Source organism: Colossoma macropomum, unplaced genomic scaffold (genome assembly GCF_904425465.1).
Source record: "Colossoma macropomum unplaced genomic scaffold, Colossoma_macropomum, whole genome shotgun sequence".
Classification (NCBI taxonomy): Eukaryota; Metazoa; Chordata; class Actinopteri; order Characiformes; family Serrasalmidae; genus Colossoma; species Colossoma macropomum.
The window spans coordinates 27,538,352-27,562,253 of NW_023494786.1; the positions used below are offsets into that span (position 1 = coordinate 27,538,352).

A 23,902-nucleotide genomic window follows, 5' to 3' on the forward strand; every position below is an offset into this window, starting at 1 on the left:
TCATCACCAAACATGATCACTCAAACATCATTTATTCTTCCTCATCATCATCATCATCATCATCAGTCATTATCTCCATCATCATCATATTATTCTTCTTCATCTTTCACATCTTCATTAATATCATTATCCTCAGTTAAACATTAGTTTCTTTATTATTAGTGATCATCATAATCAAACATCATTATATCATTAAACATTAATCTCACCATCATCATCATCATCATCATCATCATAATCTGCATCATTTTCATCTTCACCAACACCACCATCACTGCCAACATCATCATCATCATCATCATCATCATCATATTCATTATTAAACATTAAAGTTTACCATGTTCACCAACTTCATCATCTGCCTCATTATCTTCATCTTCACCCTTATCACCACCATCATCATGTGTTATCTTCCTCATCAAACCCTATTACTTTTATCCAGTTTCATTAATCATTTTCATGATCAAACATCATCATCATCATCATCATCTTCTTCATCAAATATCAAAGATTTTATCCTCCTCATCAAACATCATTTATCATTTTCATCATTATAAATGAACATTATATATCATCAATCATCATCATTTGTGTTCTTTTTGATCTTCAAGGTCTTTATTACCTTCCTCCTCATCATCATCATCAGCATCATCAAACAACGCCATCACTCAAAAATCATTTTGATCATAAATCGTGATTATCTTCACTATCTCCACCATCAGTCATCATCTTCATTATTACAATGTTCTTCTTCTGCTTCATCATCTTCAACGTTTGAATTACATTCATCACGATTATTAACATCATCGTGATCAAATATCAAAACTCAAAAATCATTTTCTTCATCATCTTCATCATTATAATAAATAATTATCGTTTTCATAACTCCTTTTAAAAACCTTTACGCTTTTCTTCTTCCTCTTTTTGCTTGTTTACATGTCGATTGACGTTGGCTTCCTTTTCGCCAGCGTATGTCCACGAACTTGCCATTTTCCCGTTCCACCTTAAGTGGTGCACAGTTACATTCTAGCGCCTGAGGCGTTCTAACAGCAACAGCTGCACCATTTAAGGTGGAACGGGGAAAATTCGAGCAAGAAGCTGGTTCTTGTTTACAGTGGCTGTGCGGTTGCCGAGCAACCCCGCTCAGCGGCGCTCTCATTGGTCAGAAACTTCTGGAACGAGGCCGGTGGCTGAGTGGCGAGGAGAAGATGAGGAAGTTCTGGAAAGTTCGCGGATTAAGCTATATATGTCTCCGGGTCGGCGCCGCTACGCAGCCAGGATACAACAGCGAGAAGTAGGAGAAGACGTGGCTGCCAGAGTCCTGCTGATATCGCTGAGCCTTGCACGGCTTTGCCGGAGCGGAGCGGAGAGTCGCCATGGCCGTCGTGGGTTTTGACTTGGGCTTTCAGAACTGCTACATCGCCGTTGTGAAAAGCGGGGGGATCGAAACGGTGGCGAATGATTTCACTGACCGCTGCACGCCGTGAGTAGTTAGCGTTAGCGAGCTCAGCCGGACATACAGAGGCGGTGGGTTGTTGAATTTTGCCTCGTCATGTTTACCTCAGTGTGTGCAGTCGGGCTGCAGCTAAAACAGTGACGAGGCTGAAGTTGGCTGCCTATTCGCCAGCTTGTGGTTCGAATTTTCCCGTTCCACCTTAAATGGTGCAGTAGTTACATGTGAATGTAACATCTAAATGTAACTGCTGCACCATTTAAGGTAGAACCGGAAAATTCGAACAACGTGCTGGCGAATAAGAAACTGTCGCCAGGCCTAACGGTCATTATGGGCTCATACACAGTCAGCAATGAGGTCGAATACATTACCAGCTCTAGGGCTGAAAAGATTAATCGTTTTATATCGTTTTTATATCGAAATCTCGATTTAAAGATGTGCAGTTTTCAGATCGAAAGGGCTGCAGTTTTTTTATTATAGAATACATTATAAATAGTGTTGTTTTATGTTTTAAATTGGGAAAATTAGGTTTGTAGCACAGAACTTAGGAACCGGCTGCAGACGAGTTACACCAATCACATGTTCGTTTGGTGTATGTGACGTCACAACCATCACAACTGACTGGTAGTCCGACGCACATACTCAGTGTTCAAGCATCATGCCAGAAAAAAATGGATATTCTGATCTTCTTGGCCAAACAAAACAGGCCTGGAAATGAATTTATAGATAATAATTGCATTTAAATTGTAATCTCAATATTAGTCGCAGTTTTCCCCCTAAACTGTGAAGCCCTGATCAGCGCCTAATTATAGACCCTGCTTTGTAGACTCTAGATCTGTATCTAAATTTGCTGAGTACTAAGCAGTGACCTTGATTATTTACTCCCCATCAAAAGTTTGGAATCACCTGTCTTATTAATAACTGTTGTCCAGTAATAACTTATACAGTGCATATTGAAATGTTAACCAGGCACCAGAACGTAAAGCCATGGTTTGCCATTTTAAAGTGTGTTGGAAACAAGAAAAACACAGAAAGCAAAATAATAAATGATATTAAATAATACCCAGTAGTTTTTTATTTATAGTAATTTCTTGTCTCAAAATTAACTGTGTGATCAGTGAGATTTGGTCGCCACTTTACGAAAATGAAGTATTCTGAATATAAATGTAATTTTAAGTTAATTCTTGACACTCTACAGGTTTCTTAGTTATTGTGGAAATATCTGTGGCCCCATGCATCATCAAAACATCTCCAATTCCTACTACAAATTGTTTGAAACTTGTAAAATTGTTGGAAACAATAAATCTGTCCATATGTCTTTGTGACTTCACTGCTTGAAATTAGGCTGACAACATAAAATATGTATGTCTCGCTGCTGTCAGAACAAAACGTTGTATCTCCAAAATGATAACTTTACAGGAGGGAAAAAAAATCATACTTTACTAATGCAAGTCAATGTAATGCAAGTCAATGTAACCAGACTTTTTTTCTTTTTTTTTCTTTTTTGGGTTATTTCCTTTGGTCCATTCATCATGAAATTTACACACAGTGTAAACATATTAACATAAGCATATGCACATATAATGTACTCATTTATATTAAAGCTGTATGCTGCACAGAAGCAGGTCTATAATGGTCTATAATGACCAGGCTCTGCTTATCTATCGGGCCCTCAGCCTAATTTCAAGCTGTAATTCTGTGAATTACCGAATTACGTTAGTAGGTTCAGGATTCTGGCCTTGTTGTAATGATGCTGTAATGACATCAGAGGCATTGACCTGTTAACACGCTCTCCATTACAGAGCCGTCGTGTCGTTTGGCCCAAAGAACAGATCTGTTGGGAATGCAGCAAAAAACCAGGTAAGGCCTGATGAGCATGAGGCCTGTGTTTACACTAGACTGCCCCTGGGTCACTGGACCTAGCAGCTGGCCTCTGTGTTTCTATAAATAACCATGACCTACTTATGTTTGTTATGTAAGGCAACACCTTTATTTCTGTGTGTGATCTCTTCCAGGCTATAACCAATCCTGCCAGTACTGTGTGTAATTTCAAGAGGCTGCATGGCAGACTGTTTGAGGATGCTGTCGTTCAAGCAGAGATGGCCAATTTACCGTATGATTTAGTACCACTGTGTGATGGCAGAGTCGGGGCAAAGGTAAAAACACTGGGGGAGGGGCGGTGTCCAGACAAAGATGATGGTCTAGTCTCAGGTTGAAGTTCCCATACCCAGTAGGATTGTGCAGTATATCAAAGGCCCAATCCCATTTTATTTCAATCACTTGCCCTTACCACTTAGCCCTTATCCCTCCGTTTTGCGGGTTCACGTCTAGGGGTAGGTGTCCCGATTTTTATTGGGATAGAGGTGTAGGGCGAAGTGTTAGGGCTAAATGGCCCTTCAAACGGAGGTTTTTCAGAGACACATTCCAAACGGATAGCTGCATAAGCAACTAAAGAAACCCACAAATGTGAGTATTTTCTCTGTTAAAAAATTACGATAACTGTTGTATTATCTTAGTTCAATGTTGTGTCGATGTATTATGGTCCTTTTCTTTATAACAAGCATAAAAATCGCTAGTAGTTTGCTGGTGTCTCAGCAGCTAGCTAGCTGAATTTCCCGTTCCACCTTAAATGGTGCAGCAGTTACATTCTTGTACCTCAGGCCACAGAACTGCTGCACTATTTAAGGTGGAACGGGAAAATTCGAACAAGGAGCTGGCGAATAGCTGACCTCAGCTTCATACCACTGAAGAATTGGGGTGGGCGGTAATAAATAATTGTCACACCCCCCTCTTTGAAGGCAAATGATGCCCTGAATTAATTTTTTGCTTAAAGTTCAGGGAACTTCACCCTCCTCTGCTATCACTGCAGACTGGCAGGGTCACCTACAGAGCAGCTCTGGTAGCCTGTTAATGAAGTAATGTTCTTTATTTGAGGGTCCCATTTCATAGGGGAGGATTTCAACCACTACCCCTTGTAACTCAGTTCCAAGGGGCAAGACACTCGAAAACAAGGGGTAGGGATAAAATAAGAAATGGGTTTGGGCCAAAGTGTTGAGATTGACACAGTGCTAAATATACAACGCACTAAACATGATATTATTGGTTAATATTAGATGTTTCGCACCCCTGATGCATAGTGATGTAGCCAAAAAATCAGAAGATGTTTTAGAGGCTGGTAAAAGTCATAATATGTTGATTGATGAATTTGCAAGGTAAAAAAGGTCTTTTTTGACTTCAGGTTGACTTTGAGGTTGTCACAATTTGAGTGTTTTTCTGGCAGTTCAGATGAGAAGAGACACTTTGTTTGGCACATCAGCAGTTTGGTATTAAGCGCTATGATGCTACATTTGCTATAGGTATTGAGGTAAACATTCTGGCATCGTGACAGTGCTTTTACCGAGATATCAGGAAATAGGTCTGTTTGAGTTTGTAGAAACCTTCTCATCCAGAGATTCTTCTGAAATCAAGGGTCACAATAGTAAATTTGACCCCCTTTTACTGAAGTAACAGTCTCTACTCTTCTGGCAAGGCTTTACAGTAGATGTTAGAACATTGCTGTGAGGATTTATTTGAATTCAGCCATGAGAGCATTAGTGAGGTCGGGTAGTGATGTTGGATAATTAGTTCTGGATCACTTCAACTCATCCAGGAGGGATTCAATGGTGTTCCTTCACTCCAGAGCACAGGTCCACTGCACCAGTGCCTAATGCTGGAGGGGCCCTTAGACCCCTCTAATCAGTGCCTGGCATTGGGCATGGCGACCTTAGGCTTGTGTGCAGCTGCTCCAGAGTCCCATTCTATTTGCCAAAGCTTTTTTATGGAGATTATATAATCTGTGTGTGCAGTTGAACACCTGTTTTAGCAAAGGGTTCCAATCAATCATCACTATTGAACGAAAGCCCGTTTAAGATGTTTTAGAAATAACAGAGACTGTGGCAAATGTGAGAGACTTCCACTTGAGATTAGGTGCTGATTTATTAGCATCTTTTAATGACAGTAATTCTACTTAGAGATGAAAATACATACATGTAATCTATACCACTCAGTGTCTGTAACCATATAAACTAAAAAAAGGTCCCTTGTGGAAGTTCCGGACTTGATTTGCATCTTTGTTTGGAAAAGAGCCTCTTCCTTGTATCCAAAACTTTTAACCATTCCTGTTTTATGTTTAAAGGTGGTTAAGAAGTGCTTTCACATAGTCAAAAGGCCCATATCCTACATACCATACATGTTTGCATTTAAATTTCCAGTTATGGTCCATTTATAGTGTTTATGTTCATTTTCCAACCTATCTTTATTCCTTAGAATTAATCATACTGTTTTTTATTATTGTGCCTTGAAGACTGATGTATGTAAATGACCTCTGTTCTGATTGGCTGCCCTGTATTGTGCCACATTTAAAAAGCAGGACTGGCTGAAACACTTCAAATATTATAATTTATAACGTCTTATAACTAAACACTTCTTATAAAGTTTGAATAGGTGGATGCAAATGACATCACAAATACAGTCATTTCAAAATGGGCTGTTTTTGCTGCTTAGTCTTCAGATATGGACTGTATGGGCTGGGGAGTGAACGGTACCACACTGAGGAAAATTCGGTTTTCCATGATATGAGCCCTTCAATAGAATGACTCGCTCACTGATTCTTTTACTCTCCAATGATTGAGATCCTCTGTAAAGCTTTTAAAGCTCTGTTCGATATCTGTTATTAGTTTGTAACAACAGAATGAATGTGTTTTAATTTTTAGGTTGTGTACCTGGAGAAGGAGCACCAGTTCACTATTGAACAGATCACTGCCATGTTGCTGACTAAGATGAAAGAAACTGCAGAGGCCAGTCTACAGAAGAAAGTAGCTGAGTGTGTCATCTCTGTAAGTTTTCTCCTGCAACTTTAAACACAGACAGTCAGTTTGAACGTTTTGGGCTTAAAGGCTTCACAAAATAATCTCGTCCTTAATTTGTTTGCTAGATATTAACATAGTGAAACATGAAAGAAAAAATAGAAATTGAGAACATGTCTTATTGTACACAGAAAATATGTACAATGTTGTGCAAAAGTCAGAGACCCTTCATGTATTTAAATACCCTATTAAAACTGCCTTTAAATACATGTTATTTATTTCCCAGCGTCAGGCATAAAGAGGAAAATTTGACAGAAAATATGTAGAAGCCTCGAAATCTAATATACAACCAGATACTGAATTTTCAGTATTCAGTGTGTCCAATTTTTGCCTTTATTACAGCTTTCATTTTTTCAATTGACTTGCTTTCAGTTTCTCAAAACCTGCAGGGATATTTTTCCACACCTCCAAAATTCAGTCTTAGAAGTTGGTTGCACTTTCTGATTCTCATGACATTCAGTAATGTTGAAGTTTTTTCAGATCAAAGGAAGAGTGGAGTTTGATGGAATCCTGGAAATGTTAAAGTTACAAAACCGGAAGTGAGCTTGGTTTTCACCAAAGTAGCTGAGCAACTTAAAAGTGTTTTTCTGTGTTTAACATCTCCATCCATATTTCCATTGTGGCAGTTTCACACAAATGTTTTGATATGAAGAAGGCTGCCGTTGTGCAGCCAGTTTTATCTCAGCACAGCTGTCCTTATGGAGAGGGATGAATTGTTTTCACATTAGGGGGTTCTCACGTCTCCCCATTCACCCCTCATTGCTCACTAGCAGCTCAACATTTCACACACAGAGAGCAGACAGTGTCCTAGTTAATCTGATAACAGAGGTATAGGGACAAATATTTTATTTCATCACATTAGTTCAAAATATCCAAGTCAATTTCCATTCAGATGGGGGGGCCTGCAGAAAGACGTTAATATCTCCTGAAAAATTAAGAACTTGAACTTAATGGCCATTTTGACTAGAAATTAAATAACGAAGGTCTCGCTCTGACTTTTCCATAGTATTGTACTTTTTTCATTTAGCTAACCTTGAGAACCTGCACACCATTCCCAAAGCTTCCAAATCACTGTTCTCTACATTTTATCTCCATACACATTACACACTCACAACTGTGGCAAACACCAATCACACGGTTTGTGTTTGTTTGTGCGCCCTTTCTTTTTTTTTTTCCTTCTTTTCTGTTGGCCATGCGAATGATTTTATCATGCATAGATCCCTTCATTCTTCACTGATTCAGAGAGGAGGTCTGTACTGGATGCTGCCAAGATTGCTGGCCTGAATTGCCTGAGGCTGATGAATGACACCACTGCAGGTATGTTAGGGATTCATTACGCTCATCCTGCCAATTACTGTGTAAATCCCCCCACCTTCCCCCCAACCAAATGTTCGTGAGTCATACTGACATGCTTGCATCATTTGTCTTCCCAGTGGCACTGAATTATGGCATATACAAGCAAGATCTGCCAGGTCCTGAGGAGAAGCCTAGGATTGTGTTCTTTGTTGACATGGGGCACTCAGCCTTTCAAGTGTCTGCCTGCGCATTCAATAAAGGAAAGCTGAAGGTGAGCAACAGTGTAACGCAGTCACAATGGCTTTTTTTCCACTGTAGAGCCGAACGGTTACCACAGGCCATGTTGCGGCATTATGCATCGGCACGAACCTGTGCGAACGGTTAAAGGTTCTTCTTCTCTCTGTTGTGCTGCTGAACTAGAACTAGAAAGTACAGAAACTACTGCGGCTCAGAGATGGTGTTGCATGTTATAAAGTTGTTGTACAGTACTGTGCAAAAGCCTTAGACTCCAGAGAAATTATATTGAAAAAAAAAAAAACTATCTATTGAAGGCAGTAAACATTTATTAGCTCTGACAAACACTAATATTAGACACTAGTCTATAGTGTTTATATTGACTATTAGAATTAATACAATTAACAATACAATATGTAGTATTCATGTGTTACCTACATTCCTACATTTTTCATCTTCTTTTGTTCCCTGAGGTCCACTTACAGCATTTGCGTAGTTTTATGTACCAAAAAAAGTCCGGATTCATTGTTACAAGAACATTTTCCAATTTCACTGAATCCCTCAGAATTAATCAGCCTGTTTGTTACTGTTGCTTAAAGACTGATATATACAAATGATTTATGTTCTGATTGGCTGCCCAGTAACAAAAAGCAGTTTGGACCGAATCACTCCTTATAACTTCAGTGTGAGTGGGTGAAGCTAAAGTCTCCTAGAGTGAATGAATAGGTGAATATACGTAAACATGTTTGTTTTCATGACATCACAAACAGCAAATTTAAAACAGGCTGTTTTTGCAGCTTAGTTTCCGTGTGGGGTGTGAATGGTGTGTTTTGGAACTTTAACATTGACCATCAAACAAATTCATTTTAAAAAAGTGTGGAAATTTTCCACAATATGGGCCCTTTAACCATAACCTCTACTCATGGCAACCTGGTATTTGCAGTTATCATCCAATACCTTGTTTGGCTAATCAATACAGATAGTGTGCTTAATCTGTGTGATGGCTGAGAGCATCAAGGAAAAGTCAAGAACCAACCCTGTGGTCTAACCAGCTCACAAGATATCAACTAGTCTTATTGAAAACTCATGTTTATGCTAATTTTTATTTGTTTGAATGCTATATAGTGTTTAAGTGGTTAAAATGTACTTACTGATTAGGTAAATGGTTTTAAACAATTTGCTTAGCTCTGTATGTTAGTGGTTCTCAAAACACACATTTCTACTCTATCCCTATATGTGCTAAGTTGGGGTCAAGCAAAAATGTGGACCATCAGGGTGTCTTTGAGGACCAGTTTGAGAACCTCTGCTACTGTTGCTCGCAGTTCTCGTATGGACGGTGTAGAGGATTTGGAATCTTGAGATTTGTTGGACTGTTTTTTGGTTTTGAAATGATGGATGAGGCACCTTAAAAATTGATGTAAAGTTGGGATCAACAGTCATAATCAGCCAGGATTGGAATCGCTCTTGTGTTTGCCCATTACCTGTTACTGGCAATAACATGATTTATTTTTGTTTTGGCCAATCTGTCTTATGATTTTTCTGATGTAAATATTATGAGCCAACCAAGCAGACACATGCTGCATTCAAATCCATTAATTTAACCTGCAAGGTGAAAACTTTGGGTAAAGAGCAAAGCAACAAAGTTGGTCTTCTTTGCATCTTGATGGAAAAAAAGAACCAAAAATTGGCTGATTTGGCTGTAAAGTAATTGGAAGCGGCTAAACAAATTCAGGATCAGTGCACCCCTATTGTAAAGCCAATCAATAAACACTTATGTCATTAACTTATTAATGTCTAAACAAAAAAGCAGCTATTTCTGCCTTTAAATGGCCTTTTCTCCTTTAATAAGGATGTTTTAGTGTGACTTCACATTTTGATGTGTAATATTGTGATATTGTGACTCTAATTAAGCAAATCAGCAATAAGCCCTTAGTGATCTGAATGAGCTCTAATGCCTGTTCAGAAACTATCACAGTGCTGCATGGAGCTTCTTGTATACAGTGATAGGAAACACAGTATCCACCTGCTAACCTATTTTACTGCAACCAGCATGGACATGCACACTCACCAACTACTCTGGAGGCAGATTTTAGTGAAAAACTCACCAACTAAGATTTTCTTTACAGCGGTGGTGATAGGAACCAAAGGTTGCAAGGCTTACAGTGCAAATATAGATATTTTAATTACTGTCTGTGACCAGTGAACCTACATGTACCTTCTGAGTTTTATACGCAATGTTGATAATGATAAAATAGCCGTAAATCTAAAAGTTCTAATCTAAAAAGCTTTCGTTCGGTGCTGTTTTGTCTTACCACCATGAATGGATTGAAAAAAATCCAAAGCCTTATTTAGAAACTATTGGAAAACAAGGTCTCACATCATTGTATGCATAATCACTTCATGTAAAACTTTCTGTGAGGGAGTATTTAGAGGTATTAAACTCTTCAGACGTCTGGTTTCTATCACCATCACCGTGAACAACTCTGATGTGTAAGCTTCTCTTGAACAGAGGATTTTACATCAAACCACTCTGAATGAGTTTGTTTACATCTTAATAAATGAGTTATGCTGACAATTGTACAAAAAAGGAGGACAGAGATAAAGTCTCTGAATGTATTGTCAGTGAAACATTGGGTTTGATAGTGTTTAACCATCCCATCCTAACGGTTCTGATACATTGACTATGGTTAGCTGGCTATACAAAGGCAACTATCTGTAATCTTTCCGTGCCGAACCATGGGAACAGTCAGTCTCCGTGCTCAGGACCATTCGGCTCTACGGTGGAAGAGAGAGTAAAGTTTTACCTATAGGCTGGAACATCAGAAAGACCAGTGAACCTTTTTTTCCTCCGCAGGTTCTCTCCACTGCATTTGATCCGTATTTGGGTGGCAGGGACTTTGATCAGAGGCTTGTGGAGCACTTCTGTGTAGAGTTCAAGTCCAAGTACAAGCTGGACGTTAAGTCCAGAGTTCGAGCTTTGTTGCGGCTCCAGCAGGAATGCGAGAAACTTAAGAAACTGATGAGCAGCAACTCCACAGACATCCCTCTGAACATCGAGTGCTTTATGGACGATAAGGACGTGTCGGGGAAGATGAATAGGTACTGGTCTCAATGATCTCATTGAATACTGTCTCTTCCAGAACGTTTTGGGAAGCAATCACGTTGATAGAGTTCAGAATGCTTAAGCTTTAAATATATAAAAAATTGAAGCACATTTTTGTGTCTCGTGGGCTGGGAGAGGCCTTTTCAGCATATAAGATATTGTGTGTCCAATTTATTTGACTGACAGATATGGAGCTTCCCGATAAGCGTTCACTGTGCTCTTAGGGAACTGTAGTTCTCTGAAACTGCTGCCAAATTCCACCAGATATCTACAAATGCCTCAAAACATGTGCCTGACTTTGATATTGTAAAGAAAAGATATATTCAGAGTGCGATAATGTCAAAACACGGTACATGCTGTAATAAGAGGGTGCACTGCTTTTAAAAAAGTACTCCACTTGATTTGGAGTGAAGCTTAAAGGGTTGGAAACATGTTGCCTCCATTACATTTAGAGACAAAGCTCTATATTAGGCTTGTTGAACTTCAGACCCGCAGGGCTACACCACTGCAGTTGTTTTTCATTGTCTAAAAAACCCTGATTCAGCTAATGAAGGGGTTATTAGCTGATTAAATTAATGAAGTATGTTTAAATGCAAGAGGTACTTGAGCTGTGATCCAGGACTGAAGCTTAAATCCTCTGCTTTTAAAAGGGAATTTCACAGATTTTTCTAAACCTTTTGCATAATTCAGTCTTTTTTTAAGATCTTCTTCAACATTTTTAGTACATAACTCAGATGTAAACAACGTAATTCAGGGTGGTTTGTTGTGAAATGCTCTGTTCTAGAGAAACTTACTGAGTCTGAATTGTTCACAGTGGGGGTGACAGGAACCAGATGTCCAAAGTGTTCTTTGCCTCTAAAGCTCCCTCACAGAAAGTTATTAAGTGAAATGGTTATGAATTTGCCACCTGATGCCTGAGACATTGTTTTATGTTTGTTGTCAGAGAAGAATTTGGCCTAAAATTTATTTTTTCAAATTTATGCATGCATAGTTTTTTTTTAAATGTGCCACTATTGTACATACAATGTAATGTATGTCAATGTATGTCAGAGCTAATAAACACTTTGGGTTACTTGTTATTTTGGAGAGTAAATAAAATGGCTGTGTTTTGTGTAGATGTAGCAACCCCTGGTTCCTGTCAGCACCACTGTAGAGAAATTTGAGCCAGTAAGTTTCTCTATAATGAACCATTTTATATCAAACAGTTATTTACACCTCAACGATGGAATCATACAGAAAAAAAAATTCCCTTTTAAGTGTATGAACCAATAGTCAGTTACATGAAGAAGCATATTTTGCTTTAACCAGAAATGAGAAATCTGATAATATTTATCGCCATCATGATAAATTGTCACATTACAGTAGAATATGTTGTTTTGTGCATAACATAGATATCAGAGAAGAACACTGACCGACTGCATGTTTCATCACAGAGAGTATAATCAGTCCAGCTTAATTGTGTTGAGTAGATCACAGTATGTGAAACAAATTCAGAATTCATAAACATTTACAAAACAAATAAATTGGGACTTGCAGATATTTTAGTGCAGTAATCCAAGCTGACATCAATGTTCTGCTCTTACAGAATACAAAATATACATGGGTGTTGATAGTATATTCTTTTTTGTTATTTCTAACATATCCAACCTCCAAAAAAATGAAATATTGTGATGAATATTGTGTATTATAGGTTTTTCTTTTCATTTTTGCCATATCACTACCCCTAGCTTTAACTTCTTTGCTTTAAAAATTGTAAGCAACCATGACAAAAAACAACTTGTCCCTGTAGAACTGCAGTGAAATGTCAATCAACAGTAAAGCAGAACAAGAGCTGAATCAACAGTACAGAATGAAATTAAACACAAGAGAATGAGCTCAATATGAATGGCTATGGTGGAATTGAGAAAGATAAATATGCTGATTACTTTCTTCATAAATATGCCTCAGTATTAGTAAAAGTATTTGCAAAACTCAAAATTTTACTTAAAGGGCCCATGTACTACATTTTTCTTGTATTCTGTTTTTTTCCTGAGTTCCGTCTAAAAAATTGTGTTTTATGTACTAAAAACAGTCAGAATTTATTTTTACATGACTAGTTTCCATCCTCTCTTTATCCCTTACAATTACAAAGGTTGTTTTTGTTACTGTGTCTTTAACATATATGTAAATGAGCTCTTCTGTGATCCGCTGCCTTGTAATGCGCCTTATTCAAAAAGCAGTTGGGGCTGAAGAATTCCTTATAATGTCAGTGCGACTAAATGGGGCTAAACTGCCGTAGGCTGAATAGGCGGATGTACACTAAATGGCCAAAAGTATGTGGTCATTTGACCATCACATCTATATCAGCTCACTGGAAATCACATTGAGTATATTGTTTACTCAAATATAGGTATTTTCTAGCAGTATGATGCCGTTACATGAGGAAGCTTGATGAACCTTCTGATGCCGAAAATAAAAAGCTGTGTTCACCTGCCTACAGGGCCAAGTTTGAGGAGCTCTGTGCTGACCTGATTGAGCGAGTGACCGTTCCTCTAGTGGCTGCTCTGGAGCAGGCTCAGGTGCAGCTGCAGGACATCAGCGCGGTGGAGATTGTTGGAGGAGCTACACGCATCCCTGCTGTGAAGGCCCAGATCAGCAAATTCTTCAAAAGGGATGTGAGCACCACACTCAATGCAGACGAAGCGGTGGCCAGAGGCTGCGCCTTACAGGTAGGGAGTTTTTTCCTCCGTACGGTGACAGCAAGATGAGCTTTCAGAGGCCCCAGTGGAAATCAGCTTGTTATCTACAGCTCGGCAGTATGAAGACTTCAGCGATGAGATCAAAAGAAGGCTGTGTCGCATTAAGATTCAGAATCAATCCAAATGCGAATTGACTTATCTTGATATGAAAGTGCAACAACTCGTTACCCAGTGATTAAAGACTGCCAAAGAGATTAAAAAGGAACAGAAAATGCAGGGAACAGGTTAGGATGAGTCTTGAAGTTGGTGAAATACTGGAGGCCAATTGCTTATCTCTGATTTTCATGGAACAGCTGGCATCCACAAGTTCCGTGTATTAATAGGATTTGTTAAGGTGCACAACCAAACGTACGAAAGGTGGGAGCTCAGAGGTCCGAATTCATTCTGAGCGTAATGATCGTCTTCCTTTCCACAGTGTGCCATGCTCTCCCCTGCATTCAAAGTGCGAGATTTCTCCATCACAGATGTTATCCCATTCCCCATCTCTCTCTCCTGGAGCAGCGAAGCAGATGAAGCCAAGTCGTAAGTACAGCTCGCAGTGTGCAAAACACCCCTGGCTTTCACAGCAATAACAACAGTGGATAGTTTGCGAGCGATGTCTTAATTGGAGCTGCAGTATACATCTGCTTGAACGTAATGTATATTTTATGCTTGGTGCTGTGCTCAGACTGTTTTGTAATTGTTCTCTCCCTCCAGTTGTCATGAGATATTTGGCAAGAATCACCCCTCTCCTTCTTCCAAAGTTATCACATTCCACAGGAACAAACCCTTTGTTCTGGAAGCTTTTTATTCAGATCCTGGATCTCTGCCATTCCCTGAGGCCAAGATTGGTGAGAATCACACAATTATATAAGGGGGAAAAAAAAATGTTTCTTCTTACAGCAGCCTGTTGTAGCTCCCCCTCGAATAAATCTCAAGTAGATCTTGATGTGGTAAAAGTTTGATGTGGTAGTCGCAGAGAGCAAAGCAGAAGTATGAGAATCTTTATTTTAAAGACCTCAATTCCAAAAAAGGTTGGGACAAAGTTTGTTTTTGCTCATCTGGGTTTTTTTTTACATCTTGTATTTGAACAAAAACAGTACAAAGACAACATACTTGCTATTTTACCATATCAACGTCTTTTGTTTTTTGTAAGTGTAAGCTTATTATGAAACTGATGTATGCTACACATTCCAGAGACAATTTAACTCTAGGAACATTGAAAAACGTTTAAAAAAAAATCTTAAAGCAGTCACACTCGGGTATAATAGGAGAATCCAGGAAAGGCTCAGGACTTTATAAGCATGGACAGATCAAGGCACGACTCATTGCTAAAAAAAAAAAAAATGTTAGAGAATCCAGAGCAACGTTTCTCACTGAGTGATTGTAGGGCTTTTAGGTATTTTACCCTCTACAGTGCAAAATATCATCAGAAGTTTCAGGCAATCCAGAGAAATCTCTGCATGAGAAGGACAAGGTTGGAAACCACAACTGAATGCCTCTGACCTTTAATAACTCAGACAGCACTGCATTAAAAACCAGCGTGCTTCTGTGATGGATATCTCATAAAATATACACATCATAATGCATCATATTATGAATGTACTGTGCACAGTAGAAGCCATATGTATTAGTGCCCATGGCATGGATAACTTGCACATCATCCTTGTATATTTCATCATGACAGTGCCAAACCACATTCTGCACGTTACAACAGCATAGCTGTTAGCATTTCACGTACTGCCCTATCTTTTTCTGGAATTGAGGTTTGTAGATAATGGAAAAAAATTAAATGAAAATCTCTCAGTGTCTCCCTGCTGTATATGGCGTGCCTCTCAGTGATATGCCCTTCCGGCTCCTCAGGTGAGTATAAAGTGCAGAATATCCAGGCCCAGGACAATGGAGAGAAATCAAAAGTGAAGGTCAAAGTCCAAGTAAATGCCAGTGGCATTATGGATGTGACCTCAGCCACCATGGTGATGAGGGTCAGCGCTGCAGATGCTGATGGAGACCTTGGGGAAAACACCATTGAGGAGGTCAGCACCCAGGATGGTCTGGATGAGGCGGACGGACAGGTACGTGTTATTACATTTCCTTGTGGCATTAAATGCAGTTGATAAATGCGAACGAATCACAAACAATGAGCTATTTGACTTCAGTTCAGTTTTCAGTTTTATTTGTGACTTTGCTTTGTATAACAGTATGTTGTGCTCCATGACTTTAATTAGGGCCTCACCAATTCTGGCTGATTTTAATTGGGACCTGATCAATATCTTAAGAAATTTATCAGCAAATGTCCCACTGATTCTGAGGATTTTGCCTCAATACTACAAAAATTGTTATTTAAGACTTTGCCAGTTTTCAGCTGTTAATGTCTGTTGAAATTATTACTTTAAATATAAAAAAAGAAACTCAGTCATGATACGATATCTTGGTGAAAAGTGAAAACATTAAATTTAGCCAATATATCTAATTTTTCTCATTATAAGAGTGCTGTAAGAATATTACACATCTTTTCTTGAAAATGTCTTTTTTAAATTAATTTTATCTAGAGAAATGGTCTCATTCTATTGGCACATAATAAATATAATATAATAAAATAAATGACTTAAAACAATTCTACAAGTAAGTTAAACAGTTTCTTAAAATGAGAAATAGTAGATACACTGATCAGGTATAAATTATGACCACCTCCTTGTTTCTACACTCATAGTCCATTTTATCAGCTCCACTTACTATATAGGTGCACTTTGTAGTTCTACAGTTACAGACTGTAGTCCATCTGTTTTTCTGCATACTTTGTTAGCCCCCTTTTACCCTGTTCTTCAGTGGTCAGGACCTCCATGAACCCTCACAGAGCAGGTACTATTTGGGTGGTGGATCATTCTCAGCATTGCAGTAACACTGATGTGGTGGTGGTGTGTTAGTGTGTGTTGCGCTGGTCTGAGTGGATCAGACACAGCAGTGCTGCTGGAGTTTTTAAACACCTCTGTGTCACTGCTGGACTGAGAATAGTCCACCAACCAAAACTATCCAGCCAACAGCGTCCTGTGACCACTGATAAAGGACTAGAGGATGACCAACACAAACTGTGCAGCAGCAGATGAGCTATCGTCTCTGACTTTACATGTACAGGGTGGACCGACAAGGTTGGAGTGTCTGATAGAGTGGACAGTGAGTGGACACAGTGTTTAAAAGCGCCAGCAGCACTACTGTGTCTGATCCACTTGTACCACACACTAACACACCACCACCACATCAGTGTTACTGCAGTGCTGAGAATGATCCACCACCCAAATAGTTCCTGCTCTGTGAGGGTCCATGGGGGTGCTGACCACTGAAGAACAGGGTAAAAGGGGGCAGAGAAACAGATGGACTACAGTCTGTAACTGTAGAACTACAAAGTGCACCTATATAGTAAGTGGAGCTGATAAAGTGGACAGTGAGTGTAGAAACAAGGTCATAATGTTATGCCTGATAGGTGTATATAGACTAGATATCCCTTGCCAAGATATCATGTTTTGCAGTCTATCAGTCGGTTAAATACAGCTTAACTAAAATTATTGGAGTCTGTTTCATTTTCAACCATGTAAAATTATATAGACCACTGGTTATCAAAATGTTTGGCAAAAAAAGTGACAACTTTCATATCAGTTAGACCCCAGTTTCAATGAAAGAGTACCAGACTTGATGTGTTTGAATATAACCCTAAGAAGGGGGGGAATGTTTCTATGAGGGTGACAGTGGGCGAATCTTAGAGATATTTGTAATGAAGTGAAAGAATGCAATGTGTATGTGTTTAAAATGTAATAGTCAGTTCCCTGGGACTGTGATTCTAGGAGTCCCAGGAGTCAAATGATCATACTCCACTAGACAGAGAAAACCAGCCCACAGCCCAGTGTCCCCCCATGGATAAAGCGCCGAATCTTTCACACTCACTGGCCGTAAGTGAGCTCCATCTCTCACTTACAGCTTAGTGATACAGCGTGTCTGAGTGCGCGTATGAGTGCGTCTGCGACTGTGTGTGCCTCTGATGTATTTAATAATTTGTCACATTAATCTCTCTGTGGATGACATGCATACATTATCTGTCATTTTGACTTAGAGAGATGTTGTACAAGAATACTAATGCGTGTTGTGGTATCTGTCTTGACAGAACGGAGAGTTCAGTGGCCAGCCCCCCAATGCAAAAAAAGCCAAGATGAAGGTCAAACACGTGGGACTGCCTATCGAGGAGAAAATTACACTGCAGCTCCCAAAGGATCACCTTAATACTCTCACAGAGCTGGAGGTAGTGCTTGGTTTTAAAGGTTCATGTTGTTTGCCTAGATTAGATGTGTCAATAAAGGCAAGAGAGGCTCCTCTGTGCAATATGTTTTTTGAGGATTTATAACATTCACTTGTTGGTATTTGCAGCACTGACATATTTTTAAGCTTCAAATAACTAGGGCTGGCCCAAACAGCAGAAGTTTTTATTAGTCACCCATCTGCCAAAACAGATATATTTCAGTTTAAATCAGTGTTTCAGTGCACACCGGCTGCACTAGGCAAGCATATTACGTTTGTGAATACGTGAGCTCTATGCATTTTTAATCATGGTCTAACTCAGTAAAGATCTAGTCAAATTCTAGACTCCCACTGTCTGTAGTTTCTAAACTATATTCAACATAATTGACTTATTATTGTGGTAGAGGCATAGCAGCCCGTGGCATGAACTAAACCAGCTTTCATTTTACAATAACTGTTGTATCTAAATGCCTTTTAGGTTTTGGTGGCTTAAAAAAGACAAAGTTTTTGAATACTGAATAGAGAAATGAATACCAACCTAACACACGAAGACTGAAGAATTCCAGTTATTAGGGCCAGCCCTGCAAATACCAAATAAAAAAGCCTCAAAAGACAAGCTTGTATTATAGACATTATATGGAAAAAGTGAAAGACAAATCAAACACATTGTCCTCTCACTGGCACAAAGGGGCCATACAAAGCCCCAGGCTAGGACAGGCTATTTTAATCTGTCATATTTAGCACTGATCACTCTCAAACACAGGGCCAGATGATCCAGCAAGACCAGCAGGAGAAGGAGAGGAACAATGCCAAAAATGCAGTGGAGGAGAGCGTGTACTTCTATCGCCACAAACTGGAGGGTCCCTATCAGACGTTCCTAAGCGCTAATGTAAGCTCACCAGCCTACCGCTTTTCTTAGGCCACACTGCCATTGCTTGCAGAGTGACATGCCTTCTGTTTGCTCAACAAGGCCTCTTTTATTTCTAGCTTGAAAGGGGTAAAGAGGTATTCTTGATAATGGCACTCATCTTGAAATTCGAGATCCATTTATTAACAATTGTGTCGAGTCTCCCGGGAAATCGAAATGTCTTTTTTATTCTTTTTTTTTTTCATTCTACATCATCCACTTTTCTAAATGGTTCCCTTAGAGGTTTCATAAAAGGTAGAGATCCTGAGTCTGGTGTTTAATCTTGGCAGTTTATTTAAATGGAAAGTAGATTCGCAGTACAGGCATGTCTTTTTTTTTCCTCCCCTTTCAGGAGCAGCAGAAGTTCTTTGAACTTCTGAATCTCACAGAGACTTGGCTGTATGAAGAAGGAGCAGACCAAGACAAGCAGACGTATCTGCACAAACTGGCAGAAATCCACGTGAGTCATTCAGACGTGTAAACACATCTGTTTATTCGCCGTATCACTGTTAAAACACATGCTGCTAATTTGTCTCTTAGACTTTCAATTAATTCGCTTTGTCCCCTCAGAGTAAAACGGGTTTTATCGGCATAGGGTTATGTCCCCCATTAGCCTGCAGTGTAAGCACAACGCTGCATTTTTAATATACTTGTAGCATTTTGACAGCATGCTGCATTTTGGCGTGTCGTGCACTTGGAGGTTTAAAGGCTGGAGCCACTCGCGCTGAGCTTTCTTAATCCCACTGCAGCTCTCGCCGCACAGAACGCTAATTGGTTGCTGTGTACTGCAACACCCAACGCAGGTTTCTGTGTCTCTGAAAGCAGCGAGGCATAACGCCACATTGTTTTCTGCTTTCCAGAAACTGGGCATGCCTGTTAAAGACAGATACCAGGAGTCTGTGAAGAGACCCAAGCTGTTTGAGCAACTCTCGGCCAAAATACTGCAATACAGTACAATCATGGAGGAGTATAAGAATGGGGTGAGATGGCTTTGGTATTTTTACTAGAATTCTCGTGAGACACTGAGCTGAGAAATTGGAGCCTGAATTACTTAAAATGTACCAAAATGCTTTTGTGTGTAAAGATACCATATTGTCTAGCTTTTTATTCCATTTAAATAATTCCCTGTGGCGTATTAAACATGGTAATTTTTTATTTAATTAAAAAACTCTCATGTATTTCTAATTATCTATTCCTCAAGGCATATGCCCTTTGGCAACGCACTAGCTGTTTTGCTGTTTTTAGTGTGCTTTAGACTTGAAGTTATACATATTAATTAGCCATCTCTCTAATACACTAACAAACCTAATTCTGGAATACGTGAAACTCACCTACAGTCCTATGTGTAAGTTTGGTCATGTTTTGTTGATTTTTCTAAGTGAAAATAGCTTAACACACCCTGTTCAGTAAACAAACTTAAATGTGCCTTTTTCTGCAAATTTTAGTGCACAATTTCTAATTATTTGTAGAGTTTAATGTAGTTGGAAAAAATAAAACAGTATGTTCAAATTCTGCAAGTAAACAGTAGTTTAGAAGTGTGTTCCCTGTAGAAGATGTCTTAACTTATTTTCACTTAGAAAATCAACAAAATGTGTAACTTGACCAGGGGCGACCACACTTTTGTACATGGCTGTATAAAGAGTAGAGGCTATTTATGCATCTACAGCATGAAATCTCATTTGTTTTGGACCTCATAGCAGATTATGGTAGTTATTGTGCACACATTTAAGTTTGCAAATACACAAACAGCTTGGTTTGCTATCATTACTGTATTAGCCAGCTAATAAGTAAAAGAAAAATTGAAGACACTGCAAAAATGATTTATTTGCATTAGTAGTGGGTGGTATGGCCAAAACTGTATATCACAGTATGATTAAAACTTCTAAAGTTTTAATTATATATCATGGTGTGTATATATATTTTCAAATATAAGTATTTTAGATGCTAAAGTAAACGTTTTATAGTATTTTTTGTATTTTTGTTGTCCCTTCACTTTTAAATAAAACCCATTTTTAACAACCAAATTAATATGAAATATTTGTATTGTGCAAAGTGGTGCAAGTTATATATATATATATATATATATTAGTCCTTCAGAAAGCTGAGCTGTGTCTAGGGACTGATGCTGGCTAAAGTGATAGAACTGTCTTGTAAGTAATCTTAGGTGTCAAGAACTGTTGGCTGTCTGACAACAAGCACTGGCCTTTCTTACTCCTGTTCTTACAAGCAAGGCATGGGAGATAAAGCAATCCTTACACGAGGATATGAAAAGTAGCTCATATATAACCTAATTGGTCTCTTATACTGAAACTCAGAATACATGACACGATTGGAGCCATTTCTGATTCATTTTTCACTAATAACCACAAGGAAATGTCTATTAGGAATTTTACATTTAATAGTATGTTTTAGGAGATTTTCGGAGTACAGAGAACAAATTATTTAATGTAGTTTTTCGGATATTTTGAATGCTTGCTTGCTGGCATTTCCCCCCAACTATCAAGTGCATGTTGCTGTTTTCTACCTTGTATAAACTTATTTCAGTACATTATTGTCACAAGAATCTGGTTTATCAGAAAAAACTAATGCAATTCCTGATTAAAAGTGTTTAAGGTCTCTTTTGTCATCTCTAATTGAAATCCATTCTATTCCAGTGTAAGAGCTGATTTTATTGTTTTCTTGTCATGAAAACAGCAGATTACTCACTGTATAAAATGGGCAAATTATACCTTGTATAAAATTGATTAGCTTTGTTTAAACAACAAAGGCAGTCAATTTTAATCTGGCACTCATAGTTGCTGTAGAAACACTCAGGAACATAACTAAGCCTCTGTCCCATAGAGTGAAAGCTACAAGCATATTGATGAGCCGGACATGGAGAAGGTGAGGAAATGCGTGTGGGAGACACATGAGTGGATGACCACCATGAGGAACTCCCAGGAACAGCTCAGGCCCGAGGACGAGCCTGCAGTTCACAGCACTCAGATCCACGAGAAACTACAGGTGAGGAAAAAGCTCTCGCTGCCGTCAGACAGTCGCTGCATGTTCCCAGCAATCAGAGTCTGTAGACACAGTAGGCGTCTAAAAGTGCTTTTAAAGTAGTCTCTTTGTGCATTTTCAACAGAGAAATCACAAAGTCAGAATTGTAACTGGGTATTTTGGAAACAGCAGAACTCCTACGGTAAATCTGACAGTGAATCAGTGATTGGTTTGATTGAATGATGCCCATTTTTTGTCCTTGTTTGTTCTGACAGACTCTGCTGAACGTATGCGAGGAGATTGTTTCAAAACCCAAACCTAGAGTGGACTCTCCTGCTGAGGAGAGCATGCAAACAGAGTGTACCGTTAATAAGAGTCCTGAAGACGTAACCATGGAATACAATGATATTTTACAGAATGGAGAGAAAAGCAGTCATGAAGGAGACTGAACAGAATATGAATGTATGCCATGTGTTTATATGTCATATTGTTTTTGAAAGAGAGATGTTTAACACTTGTCTTTAAATAGGGTACGGATGTTTAAAATCATTCTTTGTTTTGTTAAGTTTTCCATTTTGGTTAAATGTTTCTGCCTTTTTGTTCGTCTGCCTTTGATAGTGACGCTGAGCAGTTTCTTTACTGAGTAAATTTATTTATTGCAAATAAACACATAGTGAGTTTTGCCAGAATTTGCATTATACAAACCTGTCCTGTGAAGCTTAAAGGGGAATTCTGCCAATATTTCAAAATTTCTTCATAATGCAGTAGTTGAGATGGAAACAAAGTCATTCAGAATGGTGCACTGTAGAGAAATTAGCTGGCATGGAAACGGGTCACGATGTCGACAACACAAATACGACCATTTCATTTAATATCCAAAATGACCAGTGAACCTACATGTCGTATTAGTTTTTATATGTACTGTTGATAATGAAAAAATAGTGGTAAATCCAAAAATTTCATTTTCTTTGGGTACGATTTTGCTTTACAGCACCTTGCATGTACCCCTCCACCAAGAACGGATTAAAAAAATTAGGCCAAAAACTTATTTCAAAACTGTTGTAAAACAATGAGTGTGTTTACATGCACTTAATAATCCGATAACTGCAGAAAATCAGATTTTGTCAGTAATCCGATCAGCATGCACTTCAGTAATCAGATCATGTGAAACTCTGGGTTTACGTGAGCTGGATTTCTGCTTTGCAACCAGCCATAAACTCAGAGAAGACGTGGCGTAAACGTAATGTAAACTCAAACTTTGTGCAGAAGCTTTTTTTTTATAAAAAGATTCTATTTCTAGATCGGAATATGCTGTTTACATGACCATTTGAATAATCGGATAACTGCAGAAATCCGATTATGATCAGATTATTGAGTGCATGTAAACACACTCATTGTTTCAAGCATCAGGCAATCTATATCCGTTTCATGTAATAATGTTCTGATGAGCTTTCAAATGCTTTGGACATCTGGTTCCTATCACTTCTGTTGTGAACAGTTCTGACTCAAGTTTCTCTTGAACAGCGCATTTCACATCAAACCATTTTGCATGACTTTACATCTTGATGATGTAATTGTGCATAAATTTAGCATAAATTCCCCTTTAAGAACGTTGCAAACCTCAATGCATGTTCTGTATGTGTTATCAACAGAGCACAGAATCACTGCAAGCAGAAATAAAACATCAGTAGCTCAATTCTTCTGTTTTTCTCACTTTTTTTTGGTCAGTCCTGAAATGAGCTTGTGCAACTTGAGTAAAATCTCATGTCTCTGGGCTTTGCTTTGACAATACTATCTAAGCCAAGAGAAACATTTCAGAAGTTATCCAGTGAACGTATTGCAGCACCCCTAAGACGAAAGACCATTTTTATAGCATCATCAATTTTGAATAGCTTTGTTTGATCTGAATATTCTTTCCCAAAAAAGAAAAAAAAAATGTATTCCCAGTAGAACAACATGTGGTATGTAAAAGGCTTAAATTGATGATATGGTCTCTTTGGGCTGTAAAGGGGATTGCGAACT

The 23,902-nt window shown here is 38.7% G+C and overlaps 1 protein-coding gene across 1 annotated transcript; it reads left to right on the forward strand.

Annotated features, from left to right (window-relative positions):
* The first annotated feature begins 1,023 nt into the window (after positions 1–1,023).
* hsph1 (heat shock 105/110 protein 1) lies at positions 1,024–23,576 on the forward strand. The gene is made up of 18 exons (XM_036565258.1): positions 1,024–1,483; positions 3,256–3,313; positions 3,469–3,609; positions 6,205–6,327; positions 7,575–7,674; positions 7,791–7,924; positions 10,742–10,986; positions 13,470–13,698; positions 14,144–14,250; positions 14,425–14,558; positions 15,571–15,788; positions 17,550–17,651; positions 17,864–17,998; positions 18,758–18,883; positions 19,254–19,361; positions 19,762–19,881; positions 21,743–21,904; positions 22,156–23,576. Exons 1-18 carry the CDS (start codon positions 1,377–1,379, stop codon positions 22,327–22,329), a joined length of 2,523 nt encoding a protein of 840 aa, XP_036421151.1. The 5' UTR covers positions 1,024–1,376; the 3' UTR covers positions 22,330–23,576.
* The last annotated feature ends 326 nt before the right edge of the window (positions 23,577–23,902 follow it).